The 21,925-nt window shown below is 44.0% G+C and overlaps 1 protein-coding gene across 6 annotated transcripts in view; it reads left to right on the top strand.

Moving 5' to 3' along the window:
- The window catches only part of UNK (unk zinc finger), a 41,193-nt gene extending 23,575 nt beyond the window's left edge, over nucleotides 1–17,618 (top strand). Inside the window, exons 7-17 of one of the 6 annotated variants that reach the window (XM_079323411.1) lie at nucleotides 244–328; nucleotides 2,038–2,180; nucleotides 3,452–3,499; nucleotides 4,344–4,508; nucleotides 8,611–8,679; nucleotides 9,343–9,517; nucleotides 10,636–10,737; nucleotides 12,242–12,430; nucleotides 15,197–15,378; nucleotides 15,866–16,123; nucleotides 17,162–17,618. In XM_079323411.1, coding sequence (XP_079179537.1) covers nucleotides 244–328; nucleotides 2,038–2,180; nucleotides 3,452–3,499; nucleotides 4,344–4,508; nucleotides 8,611–8,679; nucleotides 9,343–9,517; nucleotides 10,636–10,737; nucleotides 12,242–12,430; nucleotides 15,197–15,378; nucleotides 15,866–16,123; nucleotides 17,162–17,317 — 1,572 coding nt within the window. In that variant the 3' untranslated portion in view covers nucleotides 17,318–17,618. Of the gene's footprint in view, nucleotides 1–243; nucleotides 329–2,037; nucleotides 2,181–3,451; nucleotides 3,500–4,343; nucleotides 4,545–8,610; nucleotides 8,680–9,342; nucleotides 9,518–10,635; nucleotides 10,738–12,241; nucleotides 12,431–15,196; nucleotides 15,379–15,865; nucleotides 16,124–17,161 lie in introns of all 6 variants that reach the window. The other 5 variants (XM_079323413.1, XM_079323410.1, XM_079323414.1 and 2 more) reach the window with 5 other exon arrangements.
- Nucleotides 17,619–21,925: the final 4,307 nt, after the last annotated feature.

The following is a 21,925-nucleotide window of genomic DNA, read 5'->3' as shown; positions in this document are numbered from 1 at the left end:
TTGGTCTCTGGGTGAACTCTAGCTCTCATGGGCATATTTTGGTGTTTCCAGAACTATAGTGGGTTTTCCTTTCATTGAAGCAAAGCACTGAAATGGTCACCCTGAGCTCTTCTGGCCTTTGCACCTCTTAACTGTGTCATTACCTTGCTGTTGAATTTCTTCATAATACTTGTGTGGTCACTGTTATTATCCATTCATTTCTGTTTGGTGTTTTTGTTTTGTTTTGGTTTTTCTCATCCTTAGATCTACAAATCCACCAAATGCAATGACATGCAGCAGTCTGGCAGCTGTCCCCGAGGACCCTTCTGTGCCTTTGCACATGTAGAACGTACGTGCACCTCTCTCTTCTTCCCTAAATGTTTGACCTATGGAAAGTTTCTAACGAAGAGAGTTTAAATGTAGAGCTGGAAAACTGGAGTTTCTGTGAAGGGTTAAGCTTTGGTGCTGGTGTGGGAGGTGTTAGCTCTCACTGCACTGTCCCTTGAAGGATCTCCCTCTGTTTGCTCAGTTCTCTGGGTGTCAGTTCAGGGGGATGGAAGTGGAGAAAGCTGCTTCTCTTCTGTAGATGGATGAACTTCCTAAATTGCCAAGCATCATATCTTTAAAAGCTGAAGATAAAATTGCTGAGTGTAGATAATTTATGGATCCATTAAAAAAAATGTGTTTTACTCCTTATGAGGTTTTACTTAGAGTTTAGGTCTTTAAGTCAGGTTGGGGAAGAAAAATATGCAGCTTTTTTTTTTTTTTACTGCTTTATCTCAAATCCTCTTTACTTAATAGCTCCCTGACTTATAGGGCATTATTTCAATCCTCACTTTAACCATAAACTAGTGATGCAGTTTTAGTTGTGGAAGTTCTACCTGCAGGTGGTCCTAACATTCATAAATAATAGTTAGTTCCTGTCCTGGGGCTCCTCCTCAGTTGCTGCTCTGCAATCTCACTGCTGAATTTGCAACAATTAGAGCAGGTTACTCACTAGGTTTGTTCTGATACTGACTCACTGCACGGCCTTGAGGAAATCTCTTTGTTATTTGATTATCCTTTGTAAATGAGGGAATTAGTAATTGCTGCCTTTGACAAGGAATGGAGAGAGTAAATTCCCTACAGGTTATGCAGTTCCTTTTATAGGAAGCCTTGTTGACAAGCAGTAATTATAGCTGGAGCTGTGGGCTGTAATGGCCCAAAACACAGCAGTGCAGCTATTCAGTGGGATCCAGCAAGCTTTAGGAAATGAATCTTGGTAAAGGAACAGTGTTTAGCAAACTTCCTTGTTTATAACATAGTATTTTTGTTTGGGGATTCCTAATAAGATTATTTCACTTGATATTATATTACTTAGAGTAACATTCAGTGGCATTTAGGTAATTTCAACTTGATTATTTCTTGTGCTGTCTTATGGATTTGTATCTTTTGGTCCTTCCTACAAGATCAACAAGGACAAGCCTAATGCAATTAAAATAACAGGAGTCCATTTATTGTATCTGCTCTTAAACCTGAGTTTTTCTGATTAATAGCAAGGAACCAGCTTTTTGAGGGTGTTGAAATATAGATGTAGAGTCAGTTCTATAGTTTTTGTGAAGATGCTGAATGTTAGATGTAAATCCTACAAATCTATAGCATTTCTGCCTCCCAAACCAGTGCCACTTTTTTTTTTAATGATTTGTACTGAGCACAGATGGAAACTTTAACTCCCTCAGCTAATTATAATGCACCCATCAACTTAGTGCCAAGCATAGAAGGAAACTCTGCTTAATTCAAGAGAGCTGAATGAATAACACACAATTCATCCAGGGAAGATAATTTTAGAGCAGCATTAATGAGCTAAAGAGCAGCACAGTGTGTATGCGATGACAGTAAAAATGTGAGCAATATTAGATAAGCAAATAAGCCAAATAAGGTTTCTCCTTACTTCTATATTTCTAAGTAGGTGCTTGTGGAGTGTTTTTTCTCTCAGGAATATCTGGCTGTTCTTGCTCCTCAGTGTCTCCATGGCAGTTGCCCAGCTGTGAGTGTGTTCCTGTGCTTTGTCTCCCGCAGAGCCGGCGCTCAGTGAAGATTTACAGCAATCCTCAGCCGTGTCCAGCCCCACCCAGACAGCACCAGTGATGTACATGCCCTCAGCAGCTGGAGACTCTGTTCCAGTCAGCCCTTCCAGTCCACATGCCCCAGACCTTAGCAATGTATGTAGCCCTGTGAAGAAGCCTCGTCCACATTGCACAAATGTGTTTCTTGTTGAGTTTCTCCTAAGAAAAGTATCCGAAAGCCCAGAGGATATGAGATTCTTCTGTTAGTTCTCAGCTCCACACTTTTTAGGGGAATGTGGTTTTTTTTGGAACATACATTCAGTGGCTTTAGTATTGTCCTCTAATCTATAAAAATTCCAGGCCTTCCTTTCAGTGCAGGGTTTGTTGATGTACTTTCAGGAAAGTGGAATACATCCGCACATGAAGTCCAACTCCTTCCTGTCTGGAGGTACATATTGGGCTGAGCTTCCAAGACCTATAATTAAAGGCTGTGAGCCAACAGCCTCTAAAGTACATAACTACAATTGGCTTTGTTTACATATGTAATCTCAAAGCCTTAGCCTGTGCATATTGTGTGTTGCATTATAGGATATCCTTAGTTCCCTCCCTCTTGTACTTCTGGAGCTAGAACTCTGGGATATGTTTCAGTAATGCCCCAGATTGTTGGTAATAGTTGTCTGTGCAAGAAAGAAGATGTCTAAGTGCTGAGCAGACACTCAGAATCAGATTAGAAACCCATGGAATGCCAGACTACATTTTTACTTAGCTTTTTTTTTTTTTTTTTTTTCTTTTTTTCTGTTAAGTCTTTTCTGTTTGTACTGCACTTGATAAGGTGTGTAACCTTTCCAAATGGTTGGCTGAGATTTTGAGAAGGTACAACGACATGAATTTAACTCGTTTGAAGCTGGTCAGGCTGAGGTGAACTCATCTAGGACTTCTGCTTTATTTTATTCCCTCTCTTTGAAAAGAGAAGCTGTGTTTGAGCCAACCTAGCAGTTCATAATTGTCCTGAATTGGGTTGCAGGTAGAATTCCAAACAGATCTTGAAAAGTCTGGACATAATATTGTCCCTTGCTAAATAACACTGGAAAGCAATAAAGACCAAAACCCCTCCATCTTATGAAGGTATTGTTTAAATTCTCTGAAAACTGCAGGGCAGTTGAAGATATCTCCTACTTTTAGGCTGTTCAGGTCTTGTCTATCTCAAGCTTTTAGTCTTTCAAACAGTCTTTCCTAATCCTTGGTTATGTGCCAAATGGCAACACACGTCTGTCTATGACTTCATCACTCCACAGGGCATCTGCGTGTAGCTTGCAAACAAATATGGCTTTGCTGGTGATCATTTTACATGATGAATTAATCAGAGAAAAAGGTCCCTGTAGCAGCCAGCCTCACGTGGCCTGTTCTGTTTTGTATTTGTACTGTAGGTGTGGAATAAATCAGGAACTCTGCCAACTAGCCCCACCTCCACCACAGTGAGTAGTTATCTTTGCGACTGTAGGGAAGCGTGGACAGCAGAATGTCTGTATAAAAAGAAAATAAAAACATTGTAGGCTGCTCCTTTTTTTTTTCCCTAATGCCAGCTCAGACTGTGCCACATTTGATGTCTGAAGCACAATTGTGCTTGCCAGTGGAGGCAGATAATTTCTTGTCCCAGAAAAATGGGATATTTGCATTCATCCAGGTGGACGCATTCTCTAAAACTCAACTTCTTTTGCTGCTGTCTGTGGCTTCATCTGCAGTGCAAAACTAGCCTTGTTGCATGTGATTGTGATCCCTGGTATTAGTCCAAAGAATGGAAGTGTTGGAAATCATTGGGTTTTTTAAATGCAGCTGTTGATACCTGACTTATGTCTGTATTAAAACTTCAAGATTTCCAACTAGAAAGCAAAAAATACAGTATTACATATAGTTCAGCTAGGCCTGATTGTTGTGACTGCCACAGCACCTTTCCAGGTTCCACACCACTACCCAGAGTCAGACAGGACCCACTGTAGCCTGAGGGAAGGGAAGAGTGTTTTGGTCATGTTGGGAACCTGATCAGTCACCTCTGAGACCTCAGAAAGAACAAATGCCACTAGAGCTGTAGGTTAGGTTTTACAAGACTTCACTCCAAAGTTACAGCAATAAAACCATAATTGTGGGGCTGTGTAAATTCAGTGGAGCTTTTTCCTGTTTTTTTAATGGGTGTTTACTGGAAGCTTGTATGGTTGTGTTGGCTGTCAGTGTAACTGATCTACAAACAGTGATGTGATTGAGCATTTCCATGGATGCCTCTCTGTCTGGCTGTACTTTCCTGACACTTGTTCCCTCTGTTAGATTCTTTGTAGGAACAGCAGTCTTGGAAGCCCATCTAATATATGTGGGTCTCCTCCTGGTGCCATTGGGAAGCCCCACAGCTTGGAGAGCATTGGTTTTCCTCCAGACTCAGTCACAGCAGCTGGCAGCTACAAGAAGGCCCCGGGGTTTGAGCGAGAAGATCAGGTGGGGGCCGAGTATTTGAAGAGTTTCAAATGCCAGGTTAGTGGGAATATTGGCTGGAAGAGTTGGGGGGATGAGAAAGAATGAGAAATTGCCCAGTTTAGCTTGAATGGGGTTTTGTTTCTGATGGAACAAAAGTGGGAAAGCACTGTTCTCATATCAGCAGTTTCTGGGTCTCTGCTCTTGCTTTCAGCCTCCCTTCCAGCCTCTTTCATCTCACATCTGGTCTTGTCTCCCTTGCTGCCATCACACACCCAGTTTGTAGAAGTCAAGCTGCTGCTTGTTTTCCTAACCCCTCTCAACTTCTGTCTTGTGTTGACCCTGGGTAGCTTCCCACATCACTTCTTGCTCTTTCTTTTTCCATGTTTAGGTCCTTGCCAAGAGTTGCTCTGTCTTTTGCTGCATTGTCTCATGGAAGCTCATCCTTCCTTCTGTCTTCCCACTCCAAACTCTTACCTTGATCTCCATGACTTGGTTTGTCCTCTGTTCACCATTCCTCTGGTGTATTAAAGATGCCATGTTGGTTGTCTCTTGCTTCTGTGGCTGTATCATTCTGATCCCTGACTCTCTCCTGTGGCTTCTGTATTAAATTAGAATTCCTCATTCTCACTTGAAGAACCCTCTGAATATTACCCAACCCACATTTCTTAATGACATTCCCTCTTATCCCTTTTGGGTATCCCAGTCTTGCCTTGCTGCTTCCTCAGTCTTCTTCCTGGTGTCATGCTTTATTCATGCTGCTCCCTGGGCCTGGAACAGTCTCTTCCAGCTCTTTTGCACATGAGCTTTTCCACTGTCAGCTTCTTGCTGTGAATTTCTTTTCTTGATGGTACAATTTATAGTTTCTCTGCACCCTTCCTACCTGAGCCCAACCCAGAGCTTGGGTTTTTATTTCAGTTTTAATTTCTCACTGGGTTTGTAATTTTATCTTGATTTAGGGGGAGGGGAATAGCTACTTGTAGGAGGAGGTGCCTGCAAAAGTATCTCCTACAAGTTCTTTTGGACAGGAGTATAAAAAAAGGGATAAGAATACAGGTCTGTGTTGCCTGAGAACAGAGGACAAAAAGTGTTGCTTTCAGCCTGACTATGTTTTAACTTTGGTCTGTGACATTAAAGAAGTCAGTCTTAATGAGCCTGTACTGCTGTGAGAAAACTGTGGAAATATCCTGTCCAGACAAGGTCTTGCATAAAGCAGTTGAATTTAGAAGCAGACTCCATGGGTTTTATTTATTTTTATGGCTTTGGGAAAATATGGCCCAGCTTTGCAGTAGGGCCAGTCTTGAGCACTGTTTAGTCTAATTAAAATGATGCAGTGACAAATCCAGATTAAGCTATATGCATGTGTGCTCTCTTATCAATGCTCCCTTTGTCTGCCTTAAGGGGGATGTGCCTTAGGAAACTGCAAATTGATGCAACACGTCTTTGGGGGTAAAGAGCAGAGCATGCTGTGATCCTGGCACTTCTTGCAGGCACAGCAGCTTGTAACAGTTGTTTAGAAACAAAAGGAAAAACATGTCCTCATTCTCTGTGGCCTCTGCTGCAAAGGAGGAGTGAACCCAGAGCTGAAGGACTGAGAGAAGCCCTGTCTGCTGCCAGCAGAGGCAGGGTGCCAAGGAGGCCCTGCATTGGAGAAAATGGGCAGCAAGCCTAAGCCAAGGAGAAAGGGGATGGAGCACGAATAGGACTTCTAAAAGGAGGGCCAGATGATGAGCATTTGTATCTGAAGTCAGATCTGTGCTATGAAGTTACATTATTCACAGAACTGCTTAATTATGTGGCTTTAATTAAGCAAAACCTGTGTTAAATAGGAATAAATAGCTACTAAGATATAGACAGAAGTAATCACAGTTGCCTTATGCTAGGCTTCTACAGACAAAATTAGGTGTCTCATAAGTGTCCTGATTTAATTTTACTGTAATCTATAATTACTTACTTTTTAAATTCTACTGTAATTCCCTTTGGCTGCAGTGGGCACCAGAGATTCTCAAATAACCTGTAAATTAGACCAATAATGAGGCATTTAACTTTGTCAGCTCCTGGATGAAAATGTCAGAGGAGACACTCTGGCTCAGTTTTGCAATGGCCTTGTCATTTTTCCCCTGCAGAATTGGTACAAATAGTTTCTAACTTATTAGAATGAAAAGTGCACCTTCTGTCTCAAGTTTATGGTAAGGCTGAGCCAGCAGTTAAAGCTAAAAATACTTTTCCCAAAAGATTTAGCAAGCTGGAAAAATGCTGGCTGCACTGGAAGGACTTGAATGCCATGACCAGGAGGTGTTCCCAAGTCTTGACACACAACACAGTAGGTTTGTTCCATGCTGGTCAGAAAACATTTAATTTCACTCATAATTTATGTCCCTTGTTCTCTTCCCTGACTGCAGCAGAGAGAGCTGGAGAATTTCAGCCTGTCCTTTGAATGTTTGTCTCAATGTGTGCCCTTTCTGATGTTATTCAGAGCTAAAGGAGACTAGTTTAGTGGTGACATTTTGTTTGTTCTATTTTTCCCTTGTGCTCTGTGAATTCCAGGCAGTGGGAACTAACTTGGAAATATATTCACTTTTCTCCTCCTTCAAGAAAAAAAAAAAGTGTTTTGAGTAAGAGTGAAGTGCAGCAGAGCCAGCTGCCCAGGCTGGCAGGAAGCTCTCAGTGGGGACACGGCTGTGTGTGCCCTCCCCTGAGCTGCTGACGTCTGAGATGGCACATTTTGTGTGCAGATGAGTGTCAGATGGGGCAGGGCTGTGAAGGATAATGCAGCAGGAGCATTATCAGGCACTCACAGAGCAGGGCTCTCCCACACAGAGGGAGCCCATCGTGGCTCCTGTGTTGTGAACATGTTCAGGTCTCCCAGCTGTCTGCCAGGCTTTGACCTCTCTGTCTGCCCATGGGCTGAGCAGACAAAATGATTTGATGAAGTCAAACCAAGGGAGGAATTCTTCTGCTGCTCTTTTTCCTGTCTGGTTACATCACCCCTCTCCAGCATTCCTTTATCTTTGTCATGAGGCTGTTCAGGCCAAAAAGTCAGTGGGTGTCATTTCAGCTCAGGGTGGTGCCTCGTGTGCTGCTGTTGCACATCATGCCTCATTTTCCTGCAGAGATGGTGCCTGCCTGGATTTGGAATAAAAATCAAACTTGCTTTATGGCTGGAATATGTCTGCATTTCACACTAAGGGGGGTTGGAGAGTGAGTGAAAAGCAGGACTGGCTCCCAGCACCTTTTTGCTGCCTCTTGTGACCCCGGGGTGGGATTGATCTCCCTGTGCCCTGTCACAGCACAGGAGGAAGGGAGCAAAGCCTGCAGACAGAGTGTTACACACTGACAGGCTCCTGAGGCTCTTCCCAGCTGCATCCCAGCAGAACTGACTGATGTTGCAAGGCAAGACAGTTGATATCCATTAAGGATATAATGCTGGAAGGACCTTAAGCTGAATTTTTAGCCTGGATAGTGGGATTCTAAATGTGTGTTGGCATTCATGCAGCTTTGCAATTCCAAACAGCCTCATGTTTTCTACCTTTGAGCTCTTATGTTAATAGATGAGGGGAGGATTTTAAAATAAAGTTAGTTTGATGATGTTGCTTTGAAAGTTGGTTGGTTATCACTGTGTTTTACTTTGCAATCCTAGCTGGGAGCTGAAAAACTTTGAGGCAAAACATAATCTACCATACTTTTATTTTCCCCAAACTGAAAAATATTTGCATAATTGAACAATGCAAAGTGTGCCTCCCACCATTTCTGGCCCTTTCTGGGTTTTAGATGCTGGTAGTGCTGATGAGTTAGTTATAGCAAGGCAAAATAATTTGGTTTTGATCTTGGCTCTTAGGATGTGCTTTGTGCTAGCAGGGGTCTTACAGCAGCATTAAAGGCAAATGTCACTGTGACAAGTCTCTGCATTACTCTAGGGTTGATGTTTTGGTATACAGAAAGCAAATTCTTTGGAATGTTTTCAGCTTGCTGTGCTTTTCCTCTCTCCAGATTCACCAGTGCCTTGAGCAGCCTAAAAAAAGAGTGGTCTGTGTGTCCCATGGTCTCTCTAAAGCCAGCAGCCAGGCATTTTTAATTTTGCTAAATAATCCCTCTCCTTATCTTTTGTTTTCTTTCTTTACTGCAGCAAGCAAAGATGAAGTCCCACTCCCTGGAACACAGGAGCCAGGAGCAACCTTTGTTACAGCCCAAACAGGTATGGAACTGCTGGCAGGGCTCTGAACCCAGCTCAGGGCTTCCAGCACCACAGAAATCTGTGGATCCAGACAGCTCTGCAGGGAGTAAATAACAGTCCAGACACCATTAGGGATGCTCAGCTGGGGGGATTACTTTATGAAGATGGGATGATTTGCTGGAGGTGTTATTTGTGGGCAGTTGGACCTGAGTGAATTCAGGGTAGATTCATAGGGCTGGACTGTGCAGGAGAGAGTCTTCAAATTACAGAAAATTGAGCTGGAATGGACCTCTGGAGTCATCCAAGTTCAAGGATTTGGCAAAGGGAATTTAATATCAGGTTCTAAGTCGTGTGCTGAACTAAGGCTGAGTGAGTGATTGTGTGGCCCATGGCTGTGATTGCATGCAACCTGTGGGTCACAGGAGTTAATTCTGGGGCAGTCTGAAAGATGTTCAGAATACTGGGGAGGGGGATAGGGGTCATGGAATGGAGAACAGTCGACAGAAATTAAAGAAAAGCTGTTAATCTCTCCCCACCCCCAGCCCAGTGGTAGCAGTAGCCATCTGTCAGGTTGGAAACAGGTTTGCTGCTGGCACTTGGCTCCTTCCTGCACGTTTCTGAAGGGGTTCTTCTATCAACATGGTTTATTTCCTACCTCTTTTGCTTTTCACACTCTTGTTTCAGGACATCCTGGGCATTCTCCCAGTGGGGAGCCCACTGACATCCAGCATCTCCTCTAGTATCACCTCCAGTCTGGCTGCAACCCCCCCAAGCCCCGCCGGCACCAGCAGCATTCCAGGCATGAATGCCAATGCCCTTCCCTTCTACCCAACCAGTGACACCGTTGAGTCTGTCATAGGTAACTTTGCCTTTTGCACTTATGAAAATAGGGCTTCCTCAGCCATGGATCAAGGTATGAGACTTGGAATAACCTGGGTGTTCCAGTGACCTGCAGTTTTCTGTGTCTGTCAGTGCTGGCAGATTCCTGAAGCTTGTTCTGTGACTGTGACACATCTGATGTTTCCTGCAGGTCATTTTGGATGAAATTCACCCACGGGACCAACTGAAGGCCACTCAGAATGTCACATAGTGTAAAAGGGCCTTAGTTTTAGCTTTGTCAAAGTGACAAAGAGGTTTTGGACTAGGCAGGAAATCACAGGGGCATTTTCCACAGTTACAACCCCTCAGTACTAAATGACAATTTTATACCAGAGCTACCACCAGGTAGATTGTAAGGACTTTGCCCTTTGTAGAGTGTAGGCTGTAAGAGAAAAGAAAACAGGAGAGTCCAGAAAGTAGAGTCACTCTTAGATAGGCACAGGCTTTTTGGTCACCTGTTTTTCTTCTTCCTTTTTTTTCTTTTTTTTTTTTCCTTTTTTTAATTAAATGTAATGTTTCTGAGGTGATCTCACTAATTTGTTAAAAATAATAATAGAAATGAGTGGGCATGTGTGGGATGGAATTATATTGATCATCATTAGTGATGAGGCATGTTCAAATAGATATAACAGTTTCAGGCATTAATAAGCTTTATTTTACCCAATATCTGAACCTCAGAGATGTTTTTCAAGTGTTCCCTTCTCCTGGTATTTCTTTTCCAAGTGTCTTTTCAGGAAAGCAGGGACAAAGCACAAACCAGACCCAGACATGCCATAAGCCAGTGTTCCTGTATGTAAGGGACAGACTTAAAGGAGCAGTTTGGGGAAGACTTATGGGATCTGCTGTTAATTCATCAGATTTTTGTTTTCATATTACCATTTGGGAGTACTTTAAGACAAAAAGAAACAAGTCAGGTTAAAGAACCTGGACTGAAAAGCTGCCCATGACACTTCTGCCAAACCATCAGAGAGCAGGATGGAGAGTAGGGTCCTGAGAGGTAGCAAGCACAGGCTCCTCTGCATGTAGGCTCTTTGGGCCATCCTATCTCTTGAAGTTGTTGGTCCTTTATAACATAATTGGTACCTCTGTGTCTGGCAGAGTCTGCCTTGGATGACCTGGACCTGAATGAATTCGGAGTGGCTGCCCTGGAGAAGACATTTGACAGCAGCACAGTGCCCCACACGAGTGGCATCATGATAGGTACATGAAAGCAACAGAGCTTTCTTTATCTTCTGCCAAGCAGTGTTGCCCAGTCACCTCAGTGGAGCCAGCCCAACCAAGTTCTAAAACCAGTCCCCAAGTTACATTGGTTAAAACAGCAATTACAACAAACTCTGGCACCCCCTGAGCATCTCTGAAGTGAGAGCTTGCCCTTACTGACTAGCAGAGCTGAGTTGTTGCCATTGGGCTCAGGTGTCTTGGGGATGTTTCTTGAGACTGAATGGGACTTGCCTGATTTTTTTTCCTTTTTTTTTTCCTCCTTTTTTCTTTTTTCTTTTTCCTTTTTCCTTTTTTCTTTTTTCTTTTTTTTTTTTGTTTTTTTTTGTTTTTTTGTTTTTTGGAGTGTGTAAGTTGACTCTAGAAGCATCTGATGCATTTCAAATCAGGCCAAAGTATAACAATTTGCATCTTAAGCAGAAAACTCTCCCTAGCTGTAACAGGAAGCTCACTGACCTGGTAATGCCATCCATCTGTCAGAGTGTCATCACGGTCTGCTGATTTGGTTCCTGTAATGTCTGTCTCATTTTGATACATGGAGGTGGGCTAAGGCCTCTTCTGCCTGTCTCTGATGGGTGTCCAGGGAAAAATGAAACGTTTTTTGAAATGGTTGCAGTTTCTGGCTATCCTTGCTGTGTAAAGCAGGTGTTAGAACAGGAGCTAACTCTGGTTGTCTGAAGGTTTCCAAGGGAACTGCACTGCCTGGAGCTGTATTGAGGTAGGAAGGGACCTGTGGAAAGAATATCACTTCACTTCCCTGCCAAAGATTAGAGCCTGTTGGAGGTTTATTGTCCCTGTCTGCTGCCAGCCCTGCTGCTGCTCCCCACCTGCAGTGCCTTAGGGATCTCTCCTCCCTCTCTTCACATCACACCTGGGTGTTACCTGTGACCTTCTAGGAGGGACATAGATGAGGAGAGAGCAGGGCTGAGATCTCCCTCAGTGTGTGAGTGGCAGGCAGAACAACCTCTGGTGTAAGGGAAGTTGATGTGTTTTGTGGTTAGGCTTTTGTTTATTTGGGGTTTTTTATCACTGACAGATCCAGGCACTCAGGTATGTGTAATTACAGCTAGTCACTGGTTTTTAGTGGCTGAGATCATGAGCTCACCCAGGTGGTCTTCTTACTACAGGTTGTTTGGAACTATTAAAGGCAGAGGCACATTTTAGAGGTGAATTTTTCATGATGATGTATTTCACCAGATACCAAGTTTATCTTCTCCAGACTGACAGGGACTGAGCTCTGCTCAGAAAACATTTTGTTCCTTTGGCCACTGAGAGAATAATCCATTGAATTGTGTGGGTGATGGGATGGCAGCTTCAGTGCTCCTCTTAAAGGCTGAGAGGGGAATGAAACCTCAGGAGAAGTGGAGGGAACCCCGAGGGGCTCAGGGAGAAGAAAGGGAGCCTGACACCTCCTGCTCTGAACTCCTGCCTGTGCCCACACCTCATGGTCATACATTGCCATCCTCTCTGTGTGTTCTTTGTCCAGGTGGGAGTTTGCTGCAGAGTTCTGCTCCTGTAAATATCCCCGGGTCCCTTGGAAGCTCTGCCTCCTTTCACTCCGCCTCTCCTTCTCCACCGGTCAGCCTCTCATCGCATTTCCTCCATCAGCCCCAGGGACACTTAAGCCAGTCAGAAAACACATTCCTGGGGACATCAGCTTCTCATGGATCATTAGGTAAATGCACAGTGTGTGTGTCCCATGTACATGCCTGTCTGTGCCATGTAAGTATTTTCTTTTCAGTTGGCTTTAATTTCAATGTGTATTTCACTGCTGCCATGTATCTCGTCTTCCCATGAGAACAGCAATGGGACTAGAAGCTGTTTTACCAAAAGTCAGCTAATACCTCATGAACAAGGAGGCAATTCCCTCTACTTCCCTTGTTTCTAGGCTGGAAAAAGGGGCAGATAGGTTAATTGCCTTGCTCTGATGATGCCTTGCAGGGTCAAGAGCTCTGCCTTTTCCAGCCAGAGGTGCTTTGCTGAGACTTCATGTAAAACCCAGAGCTGGGTCCTCATCTTGGCTTAGTTTAGGTAGGGATTGCAGCTTGCACTGTATTGCTTGTGGGTCAGATTGGCTTCTGGGAGCTCTTGAGCAGGCCTGGGCCACTGGAACTTTTTCTTCTTTTTGACACTGCACCAGCTCTGCAGTCTGGACTTTCCAAATAGTCAGTGTTCCAGTTTTGACCCCTTTGCTCCTTCCCCTCCTTGAGGGTCTTTCTCCTGTATGAGGGAGTGATGGAAGAGAAATTACTTTGGAGCTTCAGGAGTATGAGGAAGAACAGGGAATTTAGCAGACAAATCTATTATCCAGACACAATATTACCTTGAGAAATAAAACTGTTTGGCCTCCAGGCTACAGGGACATCAGTTCTGCTCATTTCTGTTTGTAACAGTAAATATTAATTCTCTCTATTGATGCTGGACATAAATGCCTCTTAAAATCTGAGATACACTTTAATATTCAGCTTAACCTAATAAAATGATTACATGCTTGTGTAAGCTATTTTTGCATGCACTTATGTGTAACTGCATCCCTTGTTTGCACAGCCCAAGCCCATGCTTCCATGCTTGCTATTGCTGCTTGTTTAGTTTCAACAGCTTTTACAATTACTGTAATGAAAGACATCAGAGGCCATTTCTACTTCTAATTAGGTTTAGGTTGGCTGTTCATCCCAGTTTTTTAAGGAAAGGAAAAATTGCTGTTTTAGAAGAAATGAGTTATGTTTATCTCGACTCTGTATTTACACAAATAAAAAGCCAAAAATTGCAGGAAATTCACAAATGCATCTAAATAAATTATTTATAAGATTTATTTTTTTCCATAAACACAACAAATCCTTCACTGGGGTTTGGAGAAGATATTTAAATAGTTTCTTAGCAATTGTCAGTCGTGTTCCATTTAACTTAGTGAATGTTCATAGCATGTCAAGTGTGTAGTTATCACTTATTTGTATTGAAATTCAGTTAAAAATACCTAGTTCTGGGCTGGTTTCCACTGTGCTAGGTGCAAAATGTGCAAAAAAGGCTTTCCTGCCCAAAGGGGCTTGATACTTCCAATGTGAAATGAGATGACAAGAGGGAGTTAAAACAAATTACAAGATCAGCTTGGTCAGAACTGTGGCAGAATTTGTGGCTTACCACTATCCTGCTTTATGCTGGATTCCCATTCAAGAAAACTGAGGTTTAAAAAACGAAATGTGAGTTGGGATTCCATTAAAACTTCTTGCTTTCAACTGGGCATCCTTCAGAGCAGCTGAAATGGATCTGTGGTAAGTGGCCTGAGCCAGCAAAGATCCCTTGCTGCTCTGCTGAACCAGTTAATGTGCCTAAGCCTTTGGTGAAGACAAATTACTGTTTTTCAGCTGTATATTTTGTAACTGTTTGTGTCTTGGCTGGGAAGTCAGTGGTGCTGGGATAGACCTCAGTGAGAGGCTGTTGACTCCAGGGTTCACTTGCAGGCACAGTTTAGCTGCTGTGAGATCAGAATTATCAATTGCAGCTCAATTTAGGAATGTTCCCAGCCAGTGGTGAGCACCACTGCATGAAAATGACTCCCACATCAAACTGGAGCAAACTGTGTGGGTAAGAGCCCACACTGTTTCAATATTACCTTTTCCTACTAGTTTTCCCCTGAATGCAAAGTGTGGGTATCTCTTTTAAGTGAAAGTTATTGGAAGAGTGCAAACATTGGACTCTGGAAAAATAGCCAGTTTTGTCTACAACTGATACTCTACTCCTTTGTCTCCTAAGCCTTGAATTTTTTCCTGAAAGGAGAGTTTATTTGAACAAGCTAAAATAGGGAAATGGCTAATTAGTTTTCTTTGATGATGCTCAGTGCTAGAACTCTGCAGAGGATGAAGCAGATACAGAAACTATTGTCTCTATTTGTTTATAAACAGGATTTTCCAGTTCTGTTCCTTGTGTATGGAAACAGTAATGACTTGGAGCATTTTTGTGTCACTGTTTGGAAGTGACACTCCTTTTCTAAGCCCCATGCTGAGGAGACAAAAACAGAAATTTCTCAGGGTATAGGGTGGGAGGAAGCACCACCTGGGGTCTGTGAACCAACTCTGGCTGTGCTGCACTAAAAAGTGGGAAGGTAGAAGCAGGTCAGGAGTTCTCCTGAAAGAAAGGGGATCCAAGCTGACAGTCAGCTCTGCTGTAAAAGTGAAGCTTCTAAAAACAGCCTGATTCAAGAGTTGCCTCCACTCACTGTCATGGTTCTTCCCTGCATCCCTAAAGATGAGGCCTAATGGTGTGAAATTTCCCTATAAAGTCCCTCTGTGATGGACTCTGGGGGCACGGGGGTGAAACCGATTCTTAAGATAAACTTTTTATCCTATTGACACATTTTTGAATCCTGGATTTCACAGGGTTAGGGAGGAAATGGGGAAATTGCCAGCACCTGTGACATAACCCTCTCTATTTCCCTGTGAAACAGGTTTAAATGGGATGAACAGCAGCATATGGGAGCACTTTGCTTCGGGGAGTTTTTCGCCCAGTACCTCACCTGCATTTCTGTCAGGTCCAGGTGCTGCGGAGATGGCACGGCTACGGCAAGAGCTGGATGAAGCCAACGGCACAATAAAGCAGTGGGAAGAGTCTTGGAAACAAGCCAAGCAGGTACTTGGGCAAATCCTGGGATTAGGGAGTGTAAAGGAGCATTGGGTGTCAGCCTTTCAACAGGCTCGCTCTGCACATGGAGGTGATGGACTGCTGTAGGTTTTACAGGTTCTCAGCATTCTTTCCTTTACTTTGGAAATCACCAAGTCACTGGGCCTGGTGTGTTGAGATGCTGGGCCAGGTGTCACAACAGATGCCCTGAAGTGTTATACAGTCTGTCAGAGCTTTGATCCATGATAATTTGTCAGTATGCAAAGTTCATCCCCTGAACACTGTGAGCCAGATGAGTAGAACCACAGCCCAGGCAGCTGGGATATGTGGAATGGGCAGTGCCTTGAAGTCAGGCTCCAAATGTGTTTCAGAATTTGGGAACAGGGCAGGTTGGTGTGAGGAGTGCATGGAAATTGAGAGTTTTGCCTGAGTTTCTCTTTGGAGACAGACCAAATCTTCAGACCACTTCTTTTACCCTCTTTGTTGGAACCTGCAGGCTTGTGATGCTTGGAAAAAGGAGGCAGAGGAAGCAAATGATCGCGCCAACACAGCTAACATGGAATGTGAGCTGGCCCGGGAGCAGAGGGAAGCCTTGGAGCTGCAAGTGAAGAAGCTGCAGGAGGAGCTGGAGAGGATCCACACGGGCCAGGACCCGCAGTTCCTGCGCTCCTTCTCTGACCTGGAGACGCTCTCGCTCTCATCACTCTACACCCTGCAGAAGCAGCTGCGGGCAAACCTGGAGAAAGTGGACAAGGTGAGTGCCAGGGCCTGGCAGGACAGGGCTCTGTCCTCTCTGCTCCCACAGATCACAGCTTTTCCCCTTTTCTTTAATAGACTCAGAAGTCAGAAGCCTATCATAGATGTAATCAAAGTGAGCTCTAGTTGATTCTCCATGTTCTTTGTGCCTAAAGTACAGAGTTTACATCAATCAAAGCTGCTCTGTTGATCCTAAAGGTCCTGAAAGGCATCACACTGTGCTTTCTTTACTTTTGCTTCAGGTGTCCTGGTTTGGAGGACAGGTGTCTTGTAAGAAAGGCAGGAGCCTCTCTTTGAAATGGAAAATGTAAACCCCCTCCCTCCAAATTATTATAATTTTGAAATTAAGGGGCTTTCAGGCAAAGATATAGGAAATAGGGATAACAGTTCTTTACTAGGAAAATTAAAATAGAAATACAGTATTACAAAGAACAATCCCAAAACACTGCCAGAGTCAGAATCCAAGCTGACACCCGTCAGTCAGTCAGGGTGGTGGCAGCAGTCCCATTCAATGGTGGCTGCATCCTCCTGCAGTGGCAGATGTGGTTCAGCTGGAGCAGTGCTCCTGGAGAAGGTGCAGTTTTTTTTCTGAAGGTCCAGGGATGATGTGGAGAGGTCTGGTTTTCCTCTGGAATCCAGTGGAAAAAGGCTGCTTTGGTGTTCCAAATCTCAGTTTTTATCTAGGTAGGAAAGGCTTGGCTGGAGCATCTCCCAATGTGATGATGTAATTTTATCAGTCATGCAGATGGGACTCAGTGGCCCATTAACAGGAGATATCTCCTGGAGGGAGAATGGGCTGTGGAAAAGATAAAGATGATTGCCCAGCTGGTTTCTAACAGATGGCCCATTAGCAGAGAATATCTCCCATGGAGATAAGGATCACCACCCCACCTGGCGATAGAATACAAACTTTTGGTCACATCCTGTATTGCAACCTAAGACAGCAGGGCAGACAGCTGCTATTCCTCCCTGCCCTTCCCCAAGGCAGTCCCCCTTTGCTGTGTGTGTGATGCTGTGCTGTGCCCCTCTCTTGCAGGCAGTATTTCAGATGCAGTCAGTGAAATGCCTTAAGTGTCAGCAGGAGAACCGGGTGGTGCTGCCGTGCCAACACGCGGTGCTGTGCGAGTCGTGCGCCGAAGAGGGCGAGTGCCCCATCTGCCACCCCAGCAGGCCCCACTCTCTGCAGTCGTGACCTCCCGAGGACACTCCTCCAGATCATATCCTATAGAACTTTTTAACTTTATACATACGTACATATATATGTATGTGTATATATATATATGTATATATGTGTGTGGATGGGCGTGGCTGTGCGCGCCTAGGGACGTGCACACACACGCACATGCACACATGAAAACAGAAATTAGTTGCAGAGCACTTTTTAATATTTTACATCCCGTATCTAAACTGCCCCTCACCCGTGCCCCACTAATTCTAACTCTTGATGAACTTTGAGAGCTGTTTTTAATACAGATCAAAGGGCCATTTGCAAAGAGTCTGTGTTTCTCCTCTTTTCTATTTAGGTGATAACAAATTTTTGACTATTTCCAGAAGGACTTAGAGTGGGCAAGAGGGGCTTCCACGTGCTTTCCAGAGGAAGAGTTGAGATCACACAGGGAGGATCGAGGTGGATTGAACTGATTTGCTCTTGCCTTTGGTCCCCCTGCTCTTTCACTGACCCAGCTTGGTTAAAGCTGTCCTCCCTGATGGGAGCTCTGCCAGGCTCCTGCCTGCAGGGCCTCACACTGCCCATCTCTGAATGTGCAGGAACTTTGTCTGTCATTTCATCAGCAAAGTTCACTTTTTAAATTTTTTTACACTCTTTGTATATTTGTATGAAAAGAAGAAAAGAGGGAAAAAAAAAATTTATATTGGATCTAGAGCAAGCCAAGCCCCAAAATTCAGTGACCAATGTTCACTGCTGATGCAGCCAACATGTTCCAGGTCTGAGCAGCCTTGGAAGTATTGCCCTTGGGTGAGCCAAAGCCCTTTATGAAGGAAATTTGGATGCAGAGCTTACTTCTCTCCAGGCACCCCTTTGTCTGGTGGCTGTCTAGAGACTTTTTACTGTATCAGACCAGATTAGTTTTGTTTTAGCCACAGGGACCTGATTTGTAGTCACTGCTGAAGTGCATGAACCAATTCCAGGTAGGCTGAGGACATTTTTGTTGCCTGTGTCAGCAGCTCAGGGGTGGTTTGTGGATTGCTGGCCCCAGAACCTTGTGCTGGAGATGTGTGGTGACAGAAATAATCCAGCAGGGCAGAGAAATGCCACCAACTCAGACCTGCCCAGCAGCTGAGTTTTCTTGTGACTTTCTTTACCAGCTTGTCCATTGGATTTTTACATCAGGTGGATTGCAGTAACCTGCTGGGATCTCAACCAGAAGGCCACTCAGTTGATTAAACATTTTTATTTTGCACAGGGACACTCCTGTGCTGCCCCTCTGTGACCTGGAAAAGCACTGGAACCTCCAGCAGCCCACTATTGTAGGAAAACTGAATTTTTACCAGAGCCTCTCAGAAAGCTTCATATTTAATACAAACACATGATTAGGTTTGTTTCCATAATTCCACCTTTCCTCTCCATGGAAGGGGTTAATATGCATTCCCAGATGATCTCTTAAGTGCAGCTCTGTGTAGTTCTTTTTATGTTTTCCCATTAACTTGTTTTTGGGTTTTTGGTAAAAATGCTTTTTTTCCATGTGTATTTTATTGTAACTAGCATCAGGTTTTTTAATTTTTTTAATGGAGAGACACTGTTGAGTGACTATTGTGGCTATGTTGTTTGGTTATAGCCTTTGAATGTCTGTGCCATGGGGCAGCACATCTGCCTTGGTCTGATCTTAAGGAAAGACCTTTTATTAAAATACGTGAACATTTCTCTTTTTTTTAGGAAAAATAAAAAATAAAAAAAAAATTAAAAGTTGGGGGGGGGAGGAGGAGGAAAAAGCCCAATTAAGAAAAAAAAATTTACTAAAAAGTTTTTTTGTAACTAACTTAAATCATAGGAAATAAACTCTTGAATCAGATCTTTAATATTTATAAGCAGCAGAGCTGATCAGCCCGTTTTTGGCTATGGTTTGTAACACTTTTTATGGGCGTGGGGGTTTCTCTGCTCCTCTGCCTCCCCAGGGGCTGCTCAGGGGTGTTGCTGCTTTTTGCCAACCCCCTTTTTGCAGATCTGTCCAGCACCAGCTCCATGATTCCAACAGGGAATCCCTCCACATGGAACTGGTTCCCTGTCTCTGTGGGATTTCCAGTCATGGGGTGATGCAGGACTTGGGGGTGTTAAGGGGAAAGAGCTGTTTGCCCCCAGTTTCCCTGGGGTACAAGGAAAAATTCCAGGCCAGAGAAAATGTGTTTTTTCCCTTTTGAGTAAAACAGTTTCTCTGCTTTAAAACTTTTACTGAAGGACCAAAGAATTCAGAATTTCAACTGTTTGTGGCCCTTAAATTTTAACTTTCCATTGCCACACTGCACTCATGGCAGAGCAGCCTGAAGGAATTAGCACTAGACCCTTCCCTTGCCCCCACCCCAACCTCTCTCAGCACTCTCTTTGCACAAGCACATAGACTTTCTCACTTTCCTCTGGTTCTTGAAGAAACATTTCCTAAATTTAGGTTTCTATCAATTTGTTTGCTGCTTTAAAAAAAAAAAAAAAGGAGAGAAATATTGAAATGTGAATTTATTTTCTTAAGCATCAGATGGAAAAGAGAACTTAATCTTTGCATATTTTGTGAATGTTCTGGTGGGCCATTTAATGACAATTTCTAAACCAAATGAGGTGGGAGCAGGGGGAAGGAGCAGCATTCCTGACCCACTCCAGCAGTTGTTGCTGCCTGCTCTGTGCAGGAAGGACAAACCATAATCACAGCACTGCAGTTGAGGCTTAAGAGTCTGTGATCAGCTTTTGTATGGTGTAAAAAAGAGCTGAAATAAACCTGGTGCTAATAAGTGCAGCCCCTGTCACGTACTGTCAGGCTTCCTTCTGAAGCAGGAACTCCCTTTACAGGACACACAGTAACACAGCAGAGCTGAGGGGGCTTCACAACAAAAGGGGGTCCACAGGGTTCCTTGGGGAGCAGCCCCACCTCTGGGTCCTGCCTCCTCACTCAGACTCCTTCGTGGATAGTGACATTTTCCTCCCCAAATTTTTGGGAGCTTCAGAAGAGCTGACCTTGGTGACAAAGTGGGCAGGTCAGACACTTCTGAGTTGAGAGCTGGGGGAGGGAGTTGTGGTTATATTGTGAAACCACAGCATCCTAAAAGTCAATAAACTTTTAGATTATTACAGAAAACCTACCTAGAAGCAGGTGACTTGTGGGACAAAACTAGCCTGGGTAGATCCAGAGCAGCAAGCAGGGTCAGAGCTGTAGGTGAGAGTTAGGAGCTAAAAGATTTTAGCATTTTGGGCTGACAGGACCACTTTGAGCTCTTCTCCAGCCTTAGGTGCTGTAGCCATGGGAGGGACCCAGGAAAGGGCTCGGAGCTGGAGCAGATCCCACCATCCCACCCCTGGGGGGTCCCTGCAGCTGACCCCCTGCTGAAGGGTTTTACACTTTTGTACATCTCTGAAGCTGAACCTGAGCCACTGGCAAGGCTTGTGCAGCTGAGACAATGAAGAGAATTCCTTACCCTGAATGGACTCAGTCATCCCTTGCTGTTCCACCAGCCTCCAAACCTCCTCTCTTCCTCCTTTTCCCCTATCTGAGAAGGAAGAATATTACCAGTGTTTTCCTCCAGAGTTACTATAATCCTTGGAGTGATGGCCAACAGCAAAATAGATGTTACTGATGTAAAACCTAGTATTTTAAAGGTGAAGTATTCCTGCAAAGTAGTGACTGCATTGGAGAGATTTCTGGGGCTTCCCCACTCCGTAGCTTCCAATGTTAAAACAAAATAAATACAGTATACGTTTTAAAGAAATAATAATAATACACACTGCAGTATTTCTGGTGGCAATTCTTGCCCAGTCCCTTCCCTGCTGTCCCCAGGAGGAAGGGCACTGGGCAGAGGAGCCCCTAGTCCGTGTAGAAGTTGGCAGAATGGTGATCAGTGGTGTAAAACGTGTTGTTGATTCCATGTATAGAACTGTGATTTCAGCTGTCGTTCTCTCGTACTCTGTAAATATGTGTTTTGGCTGTCGGAAACCTGGTTTAGACTCTTTTCTTGGCAGAGTGAATTTGCATGTGGGGCTGGAAAGAACTCAATCTGTGTCACAGTTTCCAAGGGCAGGATGGATTTTTTTTTTTTTTTTAGAAGACAATAAATTTTTATTTTTTTGCTAAGAAAAAAAAAAATACAAACTGAAGCGGTGTGTGTGTGTGTGTGTGCCCAGGTGGATGTGCAGCCCCAGCCTCTGCTCTGGGCCTTGGGAGGGTGGAGAAATCTGGGTTTTGGAGCCCTCAAAACAACACATCTGTGGCCAATTTTCACACAACCAAGAATTATTTCTGAGCTCCTCTCCCTTTTCGGGGTGTTGCAATTGACTTTTCCTGATGGAGGTGTGGTGAAAGAGGGGGAACATCAATGCAATGTAGTTAAGGTGGGGCATAAACCCCTTTGGAAGTGGCAAATACAAAAATTTCTCACCCAAATTCTTTGTCTGGACATGGATTAATGTCCTGGAAAAGCCAGGCTGGGCAGAGGTGAGCTGTGCCTGCACAGTGAATTCAAACAGTGTTTTGTGTGTTGGCACCCAAAGCACATACCTGGCCTGTGGATCCAAAAATTACCTGTTAATTTTGGTCCAATTAATGCTTCAAAGATGCATCAACCACTTCCCAATTAGTCCAATCAC

This window comes from Erithacus rubecula (genome assembly GCF_903797595.1).
Source record: "Erithacus rubecula genome assembly, chromosome: 20".
NCBI classification, from domain to species: Eukaryota; Metazoa; Chordata; class Aves; order Passeriformes; family Muscicapidae; genus Erithacus; species Erithacus rubecula.
This window is presented reverse-complemented; position numbering and strand designations above follow the sequence as displayed.